This window comes from Copadichromis virginalis, linkage group LG12 (assembly GCF_057382275.1).
Source record: "Copadichromis virginalis isolate Kocher_CV1m ecotype Utaka linkage group LG12, C_Virginalis_male_GT1.1, whole genome shotgun sequence".
Classification (NCBI taxonomy): domain Eukaryota; kingdom Metazoa; phylum Chordata; class Actinopteri; order Cichliformes; family Cichlidae; genus Copadichromis; species Copadichromis virginalis.
Genome location: NC_140629.1, coordinates 10232741 through 10247619, shown reverse-complemented (window position 1 = coordinate 10247619; position 14879 = coordinate 10232741). Strand labels below are relative to the sequence as shown.

Below are 14879 nucleotides of genomic sequence, written 5' to 3'. Positions count from 1 at the left end.
ATTAATTGGGGGTCGGAAGCTTTGTTCGGCGCGATGTTCGGACAATCTATTGTGCAAGTGACTTGGAGCCATAGAAGGAATTGCAATACATGCTTACAAAACACTTATATATCAGATCATTTTATATTAAGGTTTTAGTAGAGGTTCTTGATTAAAACATTTATTTAGTAGAAGACATACACATAGTCTCAGTGAGCTTCTGGTCTGGTAAAAGGTCAGAAGTGCAACAGGTGAATTGAGAAAGAGCATTTGAGGACGAGACACAGACAGTAGGTGAAGAGGTGACACAAAGAGCATGTGAGGTCAACACACACACACACACACACACTTTAAATTAGATTTATTTAGAGGAGAGGTTAGTTATGTTTGGCTGTAACTGCAAAATTGTCTTGGTAAAAGAGGAACCGTTTCTTGGTGTCTCGGCAAGAAAGAGGAACAAGACAAGAACTGAAAGGTAGACAGGAAGGGCTAGCCATGAAAATAGAAGATGATTTTCTAGGTGAAAAGTCATGATGATGTTGATCTGATCTATGTATAAAATGTATCTGTGACGCATGAAGGGGCGTCAGTAAACAAACCCTGATGCTATAAAATATCTGTTCATGCTTTGATTAAGTCGAAGACTACTTCCTGTCTGCGTACAGAGTTGTCTTCCCACGCGTGTATTCATTAAAATCATCGTTTGACTTCACCCGGCCGGATCGGTGTGGTTATTCTTCGATCACCTCTTGTACCCTTCCTCAATATTGAATCTTAACATTTGGGGGCTTCGTCCGGTTATTGAGGAGGGAGAGTTGGAGGTTTGGACGGAGAAATCCGGGGTCTTGGGTGGTCTGACGGGCAGACATGAATTCCAGTGGTCTAAGTGAGTGGGCATAAGCCGGCTTATCCAAAAGGTAAGGCACTACCTGTTGAATTATTTCCAAAGTGTGCCAAATTGGACATGATAAAATTTAAGTCTACTCACTGAAGTTACTGGTGGATGTCTGTTTTGATTTTGATGAAAATCTCATGAGTTGAAGCAGTTAGAGTTCTGCTAAGAAGAAATGAAAGTAGTTAAGAGTCTGATAAGAAAAGTTTAAATACTGGGTTGAAGTCCCAAAGAAATTGAGTTAGAGTCTCAAGTAGTTTGGTAGGGAATTGGTTATTGTGTTGGTTAGAGTCCAAATTTGGTCATAAGAGTGGACCTGAGCGGTCATTTTGTGAGTTGGAGTCTCCATTTGACCACTAGGTTGCACCTGCTTCAGTTATACACTTGTTTCGGGTGTTGATTGTTGTTTCAAAGTATTATAAATTATTCTAGAACGGCAGTTCGAGTCTGCTAGGAAGCGCAGAGCCCGGAGGTTACGCTCCCTCCTTGTCGTGGACGCGCGACATTGACCTCTCGGCGAAGAGGGTTAGTTCAGTGTGGTTTAGCTGTGGGGTACAGGGCATCCCGGAATTAAGCTAGGAGTTAGAGTCTCCTTACCGTTTGAAACGGTATCTGCGCTTTTTTGGCCAGCAGAAGTGGACTTCGGGCGTGTAACTTTAACCTAAAACTTCAAAAAGTTTGGGTTGGTTGACGCTTTTAAATTGAGTTAGGGATTTTAGAAATGAGGCCAGAAACAGTTAAAGTCTTGATACTGGTTAATTGATCGCAAAAAACGGTTATGTTAAATTTGTCGAAATTCGATAGGTGTTAAAAGGTTTAAAATCTGTGCAGTTGTAAATATAAGACGTCTCTGTAATAAAAAAGATCTCTGTGGGTCGAGTCAGCAATGCACTGACTGCCTGCTGCTATTCTTAGATGAAGAGTGTGTGTGTGCATGCAAATGAGGCAGCAGATGCAGAGCGCATGAGAGGACTATGCTTTCGGTTTTGTGTGTCATTCAGCTCTATAACTATTGTTTGCAAATGTGGATAAATGTCTGCAATTAAAATGCTGGCTTAGTAAATAATAACATTGTAAATATATGAATGGTGACAGCGTTTCAAAATAGAATATAAGAATTGTTTGTGTTTAAAACCAACGTTTAGGTAAAGAAGATTTAAGGTGGATTTGAAGGCATAAACAAAAAATAAAAGGGTTACAGTCTGCAAGGGTTGTTAATTCATGAGCTGACTGGATGCAGAGTAAGTGGAGTGGTCATCCTGAGAGGATTGAATGATGCTCTAACTCTGTGGTCAAGTCAGACATAGGCTTTAAGCAACCATGAGCCACTAATAAGCGTGACAAATTAATGAGTGTGTAAATTGAACTTGTTAAATAGCTTTGATAGGAGTAACTCAATGAGCACGCAATAAAGTGGACTTTTTAGGGGCAGTTTATCACTGACACCATAAAAAGCAACTTAATTAGTAGTTCAATAACAAATTGTAAAGATAACCTTTGTTATTTGATAAGAGAGAGAAAATTCAGGTTACATATAGTGAATAAATAAGGAAATGTTAATCTCTGCGTCATTCCACACTGAAATTTCAATTGTAGGGGATCATTTGGAGGTGAATTGTGTAGGACACGGGGAGACAGAAGAATCTCCCCATGAGTTTTCGGTGTGCATAGAAATTGAGGAGGCTGAACTGGAAGCCTGCCTGGGTCGTTGTTTTTGTTTATTTGAGGGTCTGCTGGAAGTTTGTGAAAACGACCACCTTGATATGTGGGAGCCTTCTCGGGCAGCGATTTTTTGTTAAACCTGTGGCAGGCTGTGCAACATGGAGAAAGCTTTGACATAATGTCATAAAGGTGATTTCTTGGTTTTAGACTTATTAGTACGGGACAAGTTGAGGGACCCTTGAGGGTGTGTTGCTGTAAAGTATATAAGGGACGCGCAGCGCCGTTAATGGGTTTACAATAAATGAAAAAACACTAATCCGAGGAACTATTGGAGAGGTAAGTATACGGAGGTGAGCGCGTTGCGCATAAGGGTTGCTGGTGTCATATATTAACACTTTGAGGGCGAATAATTTTGATTGAGTGTCAACGCTTGAGAACGCGAGGACAGCGTCTAAAGTGCTGGGTTAAACTTTGTGTATCACCGAGCAGGGGAAGAGGAGCCAGTGGTTGCGAGAACAGCGAGACGAAGACTGAAACCGAAAGTTAAGCGTGTCTGGGTGACCTAGACCAAGAAGGTGGAGTCGACCAACGCCATTGGAAGAGGTAAGTCTGTGTTTCAGAGAATGGCTGACAGCTCGGGTGCGACACCTAGTAGGAAAAGGGGATGCAAACCTCTGAAGGATCAGCTCGAACAGCTTAAGAAAGCTGTTCGCTTGGCTTCCCCTGGAGTATTAAAATCAGCAGAGAAAGAGTGCCAAGCGATGGAGGTTGAGGTAAGTAAACTTATTACATCCCAACAGAAAGGGCTGGGTGATAAAATACCTCTGAGCTTGGTGTTAAAAACTGAAGGAGAAGTGTATGGACAAATGCATGAGGCCCTACGTGCGTCCATAGAGGCATTAACGGCATTGGAGGTTATAAAGCAGAGAGTAATGCAGGGAGGGCCAGAAGAGGAGAATGAAGACCGTGCGACGTCATCAGAAGAAGAGGACGAGGAGGAGGACGAAGATGGAGGACCTGAGCCCCAACCAAGTACAAGCCTAATTTTGAGGAAAAGAAGTGTGAAGAGAGACCAAGCACAGAGACAGCCCATATTTAAGAGCTCAAAGGGGAAAGGAAAGTTGAGGAAGAGTAGAAGAGTGAGTTTTGAACAAGGAGCTCCTGACCCTGGTTTAAGTCTGCCTCTAATAGCAGGTCCAAAGAACGAACCAGTTTATCGCGCCTATAAGGTGAGAGATTTGGAAGCATTGGTTAAACAACTTCCACCAATAACCAAGGGAGAACATTGGGAAGGAGAAGAATTAGCGCTGGGCGACTTTCGCGCTTTGGCCGGACGTTGTATGCTGGGTGGTGGGTTAGCAGATGTAGAGCAGATAGCTCAAACAACCAGATATGCAAATGACCTGAAATATCATGAGGTGCAGAGTGACTTAGCAGATGCAGTTCGGGAGAAGGACCCAACTCCTAACTCTGGAGCCATTCCAAAAATTATTTGGGATCCCAAAAACACACCCAGAGAGTGTTTAGCTAAAGCAAAGGAACAATGGTTGTTAGGAACAGGAATACATCCGGGGAAGGAGGGTGAAAGTAGAGCGTGGTTTCGTTCGGCAGTGCTGGCAGGGCTGCCCAACCAGGTTGCAGTTGACTTGGAAAAGAACCCAGATTTTGCCGTTGCAGACTCGGTGCAGTGGGAGAGACATGTGACCCACAGACTTCAGCAGGAACAGGATTTGACGAACAAACAAAAGAAAGAGTTAGATGAAGCACAGGCGCAGCTGCTTAGGCTGCAGCTGGGTGAGGCTCGCGAAAAATATAATGCGAAGAAAAAAGAACCGAAAGAACTAAATAAGACTATAATGGTGGCAAGGCCTCAGCCCGATCCTGTGCCTGACTGGCCAGATCAGGATCCGGGTCTCTACCCTGATGACCGTTGGCCCGCCAATGCACCAAGGCAGCGTCAACCCGTAGGGAATTGGGGGACCGGTGGACCGCAGAGAGGGCGTGGTGGATCCGTGAGGGGAGGACAAAGGGCTCGGAATCCAGGGAATCCTAATAATGTGTCTTGGACTGGCTGTTACAGCTGTGGAGCAGAGGACACTGGTCCCGAGAATGCCCTGAATCGCAGCGAAATTATCAGAGGCGAGGCTATCAGCCCCAGGCACGAGGAGCCCCAAGACAAAGAGTTGCTTACAGGGGAGCACATCAAGCTCCAAACCCGAATGCAGCACCAGCCCCCCAGTACCCAGTAGCCGACTGGGGCTGGGAGGGGGAGCAATACTGACGGAGCCCGGAGAAACTGAACAGCGTGGGGGGCGGCAGAACCCATGCTGTCAATGACCGTGGAAGGCACTGAATTGCCCTTCCTGGTGGATACTGGAGCAACATACTCAACATTGAAAGACACACCAGACAGTGCAACACTCTCCTGTCACACAGTTAATGTGGTAGGCTTTTCCGGGATTCCAATGACACTGCCATTGACAGATCCAGCATTGACACAGCTGGGAAAACAGACTTTGAAGCACCAATATGTGGTGTCCTCACAGGTGCCTGGAAAATCTCATGGGCAGGGACCTGCTTGTGAAACTGGGATCACCTTCAAAGACTCAATATCTAGTCCAGAACTCTGAACAACCCACTGCCGAAATCTACTGGGGGAGGCTAGTGGAAGAAGGCATTTTGAGACATTATCAGCTATGGAAACCCTGGATAATGAGCCTGGCCGTCTATTCCCCTCCGCGAGATCCTTTCCACGTTACACTCTTTTATGATAGGGAAGATAATGATATCTATCGGGAACAGTTCCAGTCTGATCTTGAGGGACAGACGTGGAATGTGCAAACACATAACATTTATGTTGGACCAGAAGGTGTGGCCGCGGCTGTGAAATTTACTGATGAACAACTGCCTTGGTACAATGTGGGAGAGGATTCAGCCCCTCACATTACATTGGCGGTCCACGAGGGTCATGGGCCAAGAGATCTGGGACCAATGGTCAAGCGTGCGCTGGACAACGCATGCTGGCAAAGCACCCAAATTCCAAACGTTTGGTATGCACCAAAATGTAAAATATATCGCATAACTTGTTTGTCCAACGATGCAGTGATCTTAGAACATAAAGAAATCTCCAGAATACATGGCAGGGAAAGAATGGATCATCCTGATGCAGTAGCTGAGCTCTCAAAATTGCCTGGTACTTTGTGGTCCGCAGGGCCCACAGATGTAGGTCTAGCTAACTGTTCGCCTGTCCTGTTCCAGCTGAAGTCTGACATACCATTTAACAGACCATAATAGAAGCACAAAACTGAAGACCAAGAGTGGTTCACATGTATTGACTTAGCGAATGCATTCTTTTGTCTCCCACTGCACGAGTCACTCAGAGACATTTTCTCATTCACATACAGAGGCCGCAAATTTAGGTACACACGCCTACCACAAGGCTTTGCACTCTCACCAGGAATTTTTAATCAGGTGTTGAAAGAGGCATTGTCCCCATGTCAACTGCCAGGGGGCTGTACATTAATAGAGTATGTTGATGATCTTCTTATTGCAGCCCCGTCAGCAGCGGCCTGTACGGTAGCATTGCTCGTGGTGTTGAACAGATTGGCGGAGTGTGGCTTCAAAGTGAGCAAAGAAAAACTGCAGTTGGTCCGGCCAGAGGTAACATTCCTGGGCCGGGTGATCGCACACAGATCAGTGGGGTTAATGAACACACACAGAGACCAAATTCTGACACATCCAAAACCAAGAACTGTGAAGGAGTTGCTTTCCTTTCTTGGCTTGACAGGTTAGAGCAGGCAGTTCATTCCGAACTATGCGGGTAAAACGGCCCCTTTAAGGGACCTGATCAAGAAAGTTGGTGTTCGAAATCTGAAGGCTGAATTGCCTTGGACGCCGGACACAGAGACAGCGTTCATTTCACTAAAACAGGATTTGTCAAGAGCCACAGATCTGGCCACACCTAACTATGATGAGGCATTTTATCTTGATGTTTCAGAAACAAAGGGAGTTGTGAATGGTGTGTTGTTTCAGAAAAAAGGGGGAGGTAGGGATGTACTTATGTATGTTAGCATAAGATTAAATTCAACAGAAGCAAGGCATCCCACATGCACACAACACGCAGCAGGAGTAGCAAAGATAATTCAGAAAACAGCACATATAGTGAGGGAACACCCACTGAAAGTGCTTACTACACACAGTGTAGTGGCCTATGTGAACTCACAGGCATTCACAATGACTCCACTGACGCAACAAAGGTTCAGCAAAATTTTAGAGGCGCCAAATCTGATATTCACACATGAAGGAATAAATATGGCAGACCTAATGGGGTCAGGAGAACCACATGACTGTATTAAGAAAGCCCAAGTTGAAGGAAAAATCAGGGAAGACCTAAAGGCAGAGCCCATACTTGGAGCTGAGGATTGGTTCACAGATGGATGCTGCCACAGAGATGAAGAAGGATTGAAAGCGGGCTATGCAGTAGTCTGTAGAGTAGGAACTGAGTTTCAGGTGAAAGAAGCAGGAAAAATTGAGGGACAACAGTCGGCCCAGAGAGCTGAAGTGATAGCCCTAACTCGAGCCCTGAGGTTGGCTAAAAACATGAGAGTGAACATCTACACTGACTCAGCATATGCGTTTGGAGCAGCTCATGTGGAACTGGCTCAGTGGAAGAGAGCCGGGTTCAGAACGGCCACTAATGCACCCATCTGTCACAAAAAGGCCCTGGAGGACCCAGACGAGGTAAGTATTATAAAATGCAAAGGCCACTCACAAGCAGACAGTATGGTGGCAAGAGGAAATCAGAAAGCTGACGAAGCCGCAAAGGAAGCAGCGGGCTACAAAGGACAGAGACAACTGGTGCAGGTAACCCCAGAAGAGGAGGTTAGCACTAACAGCATGGAAGAAGTTAGACAGGCTCAGGAGGAGACATCCCCAGAGGAAAAGGGGGTGTGGGAAAACAAAGGAGCCTGGCAAGATGGCGGTTTGTGGAGGGGGCCAGATGGGCGTCCCGCTTTAACGGCCAAAATGGCGGAACAAAAGGTGAATGAGGCTCACGGGCTTGGTCACGTGGGAGTGAAACAGATGGAGAGAAATTTGTGCCGATGGTGGCATCCTGATTTGAGAAGGATGATACTGGAAAAGGCCAGAACGTGCCTAATTTGTGGGGCACACAACCCAAAGCCAGCAGTAAAACCTGAAGCTGGTAAGTTTCTCATGCCAGAAAGGCCAGGAGAAGAGGTCGTGATTGATTATACCGACATGATTGATACAGGCCCAGGTGGGGTGAGGTATTTGTTGGTGTGTGTGGATGTTCTGACTGGATGGCCCGAAGCATGGGCGACCAAATGTGAAGACGCGAAAAGCGTGATTAAGTGCTTAATCAATCATTACATTCCAAGGCATGGGTTTCCCAAGAGAATTAGATCAGACAATGGTACTCACTTCAAGAATAAAGATTTGCAAGAGGTAGAGAGGATGTTGGGAGTGCAACATAAGTTCGGGACGGTCTTTCATCCTCAATCTCAAGGAAAGGTAGAGAGGATGAACCTAAATTTGAAAAACAAGTTGGCTAAAATTTGTGCGCAGACAGGGCTAAATTGGGTCGCAGCCCTGCCCATTGCTTTGATGACCATAAGATGTTTATGATGATGTTAACTTTGTATTTCAGGTGCAGTTATAACTATTTTATACATATTGCATTTTGTGCTTTTAAAGGAGTTGTGGCTCAAATTTGTCTCTGGAGGGTCACGAGCCTTTGGCTAGCGCTATGATTAGCCAATCTACTGTGAGGATAATATGAGTTCATGAAGGATTGCACACGCTTACAGACACAGAGTTAAGAAACACACATGACAGTATTGATTCCAGGCAAAAGGCCCTAAATTCATTTAGCTTTTAACTGAACTTAAAGAAGGACCAAAGAGGAAGGAAAGCATATATTTTGGTTAAGTCTGATACATTAGAATTAGAAGGTATTGTTACATTAAAGGGAGCAAAATGAAATAAAAAGGTTATACCAAAACAGGTGATAACATAGGAAATGTGAGGTTTTAAAATGAAGTTAGTGTTAACACATAGGAGTTGTTTCAAGGCAGCATTTAGCTATGATGAAATGTATACAGGAGTAATTGCTTATATGCTTAAACTTAATTGATTAAAGTGGTTGTTTTCTGTTGGAGTAGATTAACTTGCAGCAGCGACAACTTGTGCACAGGATGTTGATGATCAGATAAGGGAAAGTAGAGCGAGCAACTGGACGTGAAACCAGCGCTTAAAGAATTTTAAAGTGATGAGTAACGTTGAAGAGTATACATAAATACAAGTCAATAAGTTAAGAAGATAATTAGGATCAGGCTTTTGATTAAAGAGTCCCAGATAGGATAAGTTAGGGAGATGCAAGAAAAGGTGTTTTGTTTCCTTTGCAGAAGATCGATCTCGGCGACCACAGGAGGGGCGAGGATCCTGGAGATCTCGAGGTTCGAGACCACCAGAGAAGGGTCTGCGTGAGGACACAATGTATTGTGACCTCTGGTGTTCCAGAGGTCAAAAGAGGGAGTGTCGAGGAGGGAAATTATTTTACTGCTATTGTTAAATAATTGTCATTGCATTAATAATATAATCTGCAGCATGGATATTGCATTCCAAGGTTTAAACAGTGTCTCTTTCAGAAAGACTGAGTTGCAGGCTGACAGGAAGTTGTATGCGGAAGTGAAAGCAGGAAGTTATTTTGAGCCGCAGGCTAAGACGAGGCTTTAACAATGTAACAGATAGCTTTAAGAAGGCCTTAAGCAGCTATGACTATTTTATACACAATGCATATCTGTGCTTATTAAAGAGTTGGAGCTCGGTCAATTAATTGGGGGTCGGAAGCTTTGTTCGGCGCGATGTTCGGACAATCTATTGTGCAAGTGACTTGGAGCCATAGAAGGAATTGCAATACATGCTTACAAAACACTTATATATCAGATCATTTTATATTAAGGTTTTAGTAGAGGTTCTTGATTAAAACATTTATTTAGTAGAAGACATACACATAGTCTCAGTGAGCTTCTGGTCTGGTAAAAGGTCAGAAGTGCAACAGGTGAATTGAGAAAGAGCATTTGAGGACGAGACACAGACAGTAGGTGAAGAGGTGACACAAAGAGCATGTGAGGTCAACACACACACACACACACACACTTTAAATTAGATTTATTTAGAGGAGAGGTTAGTTATGTTTGGCTGTAACTGCAAAATTGTCTTGGTAAAAGAGGAACCGTTTCTTGGTGTCTCGGCAAGAAAGAGGAACAAGACAAGAACTGAAAGGTAGACAGGAAGGGCTAGCCATGAAAATAGAAGATGATTTTCTAGGTGAAAAGTCATGATGATGTTGATCTGATCTATGTATAAAATGTATCTGTGACGCATGAAGGGGCGTCAGTAAACAAACCCTGATGCTATAAAATATCTGTTCATGCTTTGATTAAGTCGAAGACTACTTCCTGTCTGCGTACAGAGTTGTCTTCCCACGCGTGTATTCATTAAAATCATCGTTTGACTTCACCCGGCCGGATCGGTGTGGTTATTCTTCGATCACCTCTTGTACCCTTCCTCAATATTGAATCTTAACAGGATGTGGCGTACTAGAGGCCAACTCCAAGCCCATAGCACAAGTCACCATCAAGTGCGGGATCTACCAAGGAGATGCTCTGTCCCCACTGCTGTTCTGCATAGGCCTGAACCCCCTCAGTGAGATCATTAACAAGACTGGCTACGGATACCGACTACGGAACGGAGCAGTTGTCAGCCACCTCCTGTACATGGATGACATCAAGCTGTATGCCAAGAGTGAACGAGACATCGATTCACTGATCCACACTACCAGGCTATACAGCAATGACATTGGAATGTCGTTCGGACTGGAGAAGTGTAGTCGGATGGTAACAAAGAGAGGGAAGGTAGTCAGAACTGAGGGGATTGAACTACCAGAAGGCAACATTGCAGACATAGAGGACAGTTACAAGTACCTGGGGATCCCGCAGGCGAATGGGAACCATGAAGAGGCCGCTAGAAAGGCTGCAACCACCAAGTACCTGCAGAGGGTCAGGCAAGTCCTGAGGAGTCAGCTGAATGGTAAGAACAAGATCCGGGCCATCAACACGTACGCCCTGCCCGTGATCAGGTACCCTGCTGGGGTAATAGGCTGGCCAAAGGAGGAGATAGAAGCCACTGACATAAAGACAAGAAAGCTCCTTACCATGCATGGAGGGTTTCACCCCAAGTCCAGCACCCTGAGGCTGTACGCTAAGCGGAAGGAAGGGGGCTGGGGACTGGTGAGTGTCAGCACCACAGTCCAGGATGAAACAATGAACATCCAAGAATACATTGGGAAGATGGCCCCAACTGACCGAGTGCTCAGTGAATACCTCAGGCAGCAGAAACCCAAGAAAGAGGAGGGAGACGAGGAACCATCATGGAAGGACAGGCCCCTGCACGGTATGTACCACCGGCAGATAGAGGAGGTGGCTGATATCCAGAAATCCTACCAGTGGCTGGACAAAGCTGGACTGAAAGACAGCACAGAGGCACTAATCATGGCAGCACAAGAACAAGCTCTGAGTACAAGATCCATAGAGGCTGGGGTCTATCACACCAGGCAAGACCCCAGGTGCAGGCTGTGTAAAGATGCCCCTGAGACAATCCAGCACATAACAGCAGGGTGCAAGATGCTAGCAGGCAAGGCATACATGGAACGCCATAACCAAGTGGCTGGCATAGTGTACAGGAACATCTGTGCTGAGTATAACCTGGAAGTCCCGAGGTCAAAATGGGAGATGCCCCCAAGGGTGGTGGAGAATAACCGAGCTAAGATCCTGTGGGACTTCCAGATACAGATGGACAAAATGGTGGTGGCTAACCAACCGGACATAGTGGTGGTAGACAAACAGAAGAAGACGGCCGTAGTGATCGATGTAGCGGTTCTGAATGACAGCAATATCAGGAAGAAGGAGCACGAGAAGCTGGAGAAATACCAAGGGCTCAGAGAAGAGCTCGAGAGGATGTGGAGGGTGAAGGTAACGGTGGTCCCCGTGGTAATCGGAGCACTAGGTGCAGTGACCCCCAAGCTAGGCGAGTGGCTCCAGCAGATCCCGGGAATAACATCGGAGATCTCTGTCCAGAAGAGCGCAGTCCTGGGAACAGCTAAGATACTGCGCAGGACCCTCAAGCTCCCAGGCCTCTGGTAGAGGACCCGAGCTTGAAGGATATATATATATATATATATATATATATATATATATATATATATATATATATATATATATATATATATATATATATATATATATATATAATAAATGATACATTTATACAATACAATTTTTTTTGGAACCCTCCAGTCTCTTACAGTATGTTACTGTTTCCTGAAATTATGGTAAATTACGACCTGTTAAACAGTAAATGACCGCCTGTAGGAACACGGTATCCTCTAGCAGAGATGAATATTTTTGGCACTGATGATGCGTGATAACGGTAAGTTACTGGTAAATATCTTGCAGTTTATTACCTTGCAGCGGGCTTACAGTGACATACCATGAATAAACGGTAGTATACCAATTTCTTAATCACAGTATGATGTTACTTTGTTGACGTAATTTACGACATAACGACATAACGACATAACGGCGTCACTCGCCAGTGAGATACTGTAAAAAAAGCTACGGTGCGTTACCATAATTTGTCCAGGAGTATTATACCACAACAGCAAAAAGCGGTATCATCCTGCAGAACGGTAAGCTACCGTAACACGGCGTCACGGTATGACGCTGGCAACAGTGACGCCAGTATGTTACCGTAAAGTGGAAACAAAAAGTCTAACAGTGTACAGTGTGCTGGAATTCCTCCACAATGATGTGAGAGAATGATAAAGCCTTCTAAATAAAGACTAAAAGACCTTGCAGTATAATTAAAACGTCATTACCAGTGAAACATTAAAGCAGCGGTCCCCAACCCCCGGGCCTCGGACCGGTACCGGTCTGTGAGTCGTTTGGTACCGGGCCACGAGAGTTGAGGCTCATGTGTGAAATGTATGGTTTTCAGGGTTTTTATCGGTTTTCAGCGTTATTTTGTTATCGTTTTTATCGTTTACTCGGTTTTCCTGGGTCTTTTCACGTGTGTTATGAATAAATTTTCTTTTTTTCGGTACCGGTACTAGTTTTATTTTGTTGTATTTATCCGCGACACCTTAAAGGCCGGTCCATGAAAATATTGTCGGGCATAAACCGGTCCTTGGTGCAAAAAAGGTTGGGGACCGCTGCATTAAAGAGAAACCAGATTAACCAGATCATAAAAACACTGTTATTAGAACTGTAAATCAGATGAAATTAACGATTGTAGATTTTTTCAGTTTTTTTCACAACTGAATGTTGGTCAAATTCACATGTTTGTGTAAGACAATGTGGGATGTGTTTAAGCGTTATCATTAGAGAGAGCAGATCTGGAATTGGGGTTTAGCTTTAAACAAACACAAACTATATTGGTTGAAGTTTGGAATTGTTATTGATGAATTAATATGCTGTAATTTATCTGAAAGCAACATTCCCAAATTCTTAATGTATATCCTTTTTTTTTTTTTTTTTTTTTTTTTTTTTTAAATGACATCAGAAACAGCAGTATGCGACATTACGTGATGGCAGAGCTTCAGTTCATCCTTTGTCTTTTTTTTTTTTTTTTTTTTTTTTTTTTTAATAAATAGGACAGGGGGAATGAATGAGAGAAAGAGGGGGAGAGAAAGAAGGAAAACCAAAGGGGAGAAGAGACGGTGAGAAGGGGGGGGAAGAGAGAGAAAAAAAAAAAGAACTCCTGGGTCACCTGTATGGAGAAAAAAAAAAACAAACAAAAAAAAAAAAACAGAGGAGACAGCAAACAACAAAGAGCAACATAATAATAGAGAAAACAAAGCACCATCACAATAAACTAGCTAGTCATAGATATCAATATTTACTAAATAATAAACGATATTGTGCAGCACGCAAGATAGACAGCGCACAGTGTGCTTTGAGGTAGCAGCCAAGAAAGCTTTAGTCCGCGTCTGTGAATACCCATGTGTCTTAATGTATATCCAAAATGGAAATTGTTTTTATCGTCTCATGAAACTCCTGTGTTACCTTTTTTCTGGAACAACTACTACTTCACCTGTTCTTTTGTCTACTTTGAAAATCTTTTTTCAAACACCCCTTTTTCTGCTACGTTCTTTGTTAAACGTGTGTTCACCTCAATGAAACTAAAGTCTTTTAAAAACAGTGTTTTATGGTTTGATAATGTAAACTAACCTCTTGCCAGTTGGGCTGGTCAGTGACGTTACAAGGGTCTAGAGTACAACAGGATATTGGGACATTTCCCCCCCAGTCTGCCACACCGTGGACTCCACAGCACTTAAACTGTACAAAACACAACACTCGGGTTCAGTGGAGTAAACATGTCTGCTATCTGAGCAGGGAAAGGCATAAAATGATTTCCTATTCTGTTTATATCCAGTTCCATATATTTATTCTTTAACTCAATATTCATAGTATTACATTTAATGCTACAAGTTTCTACTTCAATGAGCCTGTTTTTCTGAGTTTGATGATTCAGTGTTAATATGAGCAGTGTTTAGCTTTAAATGGTGGAGCAGGACATGCATGATTAATCTGACAGAGGAAAGCAGCTTATCATTTACCAGATACTGGATGGCATCAAAGTCATCTTTGAGTGTCTGATTTTCTCCTGGACCCGATATCTTGTAGACCTCCAAGCTGTGCATCAGATCTTTCTCAAAGTATGTGCCAATCTGCATGACAGAAAGGAAGCGAAAGAACAGAAATATACTGGAGCCTACTGGACATGAACAAAAACAGTGTTTAGATACAAGTGGGGATAAATAGCAGTACCAAATCAAACCAAACAAGCAAAAAAGTCAAAAAATGCGAGAACATATGCCGTAAGTCTGGAGAATGAACTTAGCTCCTTGGTTAATTAGTATGTCCATCCACATAGAAACTAAGTATACAACACTTCAGTATGTGATGGACTCTTTCTTCAGCTTTTCCAATATTGTAATAACAGGCCAATCAATGTGTTTGAGATGTGGCACTCAACAGATTCTCAATCTAAGAAATAATTCCACAACAGTAAAGTATGCCCTTGTTTTGAAGTAGTAAACTTTGAAACTTTATTTTTTCATTTCCAACTTTAAGCATACAGTTTTTATGTTTTGGTGGCTGTTAAAATTAAAGTTATATTTAAATAAATTGTACAAAATACCTGACCAAACCTGAAGACCCAGTGGCAATATTTGCTTTGGATAGGACTTTAATTCAGTCCAGTT

The 14879-nt window shown here is 43.6% G+C and overlaps 2 protein-coding genes across 9 annotated transcripts in view; one reads left to right on the top strand and one right to left on the bottom strand.

Annotated features, from left to right (window-relative positions):
- LOC146696533 (leukocyte surface antigen CD53-like) overlaps positions 1–14879 on the bottom strand; it is a 41851-nt gene that overhangs the window by 22788 nt on the left and 4184 nt on the right. For 7 of the 8 annotated variants that reach the window (XR_014923263.1, XR_014923262.1, XM_085474649.1 and 4 more), the window contains 2 exons: positions 14232–14342; positions 13843–13950 (listed from right to left, as the gene is read on the bottom strand). Coding sequence is in view for 6 of the 8 variants with exons in the window: in XM_085474649.1 (XP_085330775.1) it covers positions 13843–13950; positions 14232–14342 (219 nt within the window). In the remaining 2 variants the exon portion in view is untranslated. The remainder of the gene's footprint in view (positions 1–13842; positions 13951–14231; positions 14343–14879) is intronic. The other variant, XM_085474650.1, reaches the window with a different exon arrangement.
- On the top strand, positions 5063–9231 carry LOC146696534 (protein NYNRIN-like). The gene is made up of 4 exons (XM_085474032.1): positions 5063–5583; positions 6087–6234; positions 6326–7999; positions 8066–9231. Exons 1-4 carry the CDS (start codon positions 5063–5065, stop codon positions 8177–8179), a joined length of 2457 nt encoding a protein of 818 aa, XP_085330158.1. The 3' UTR covers positions 8180–9231.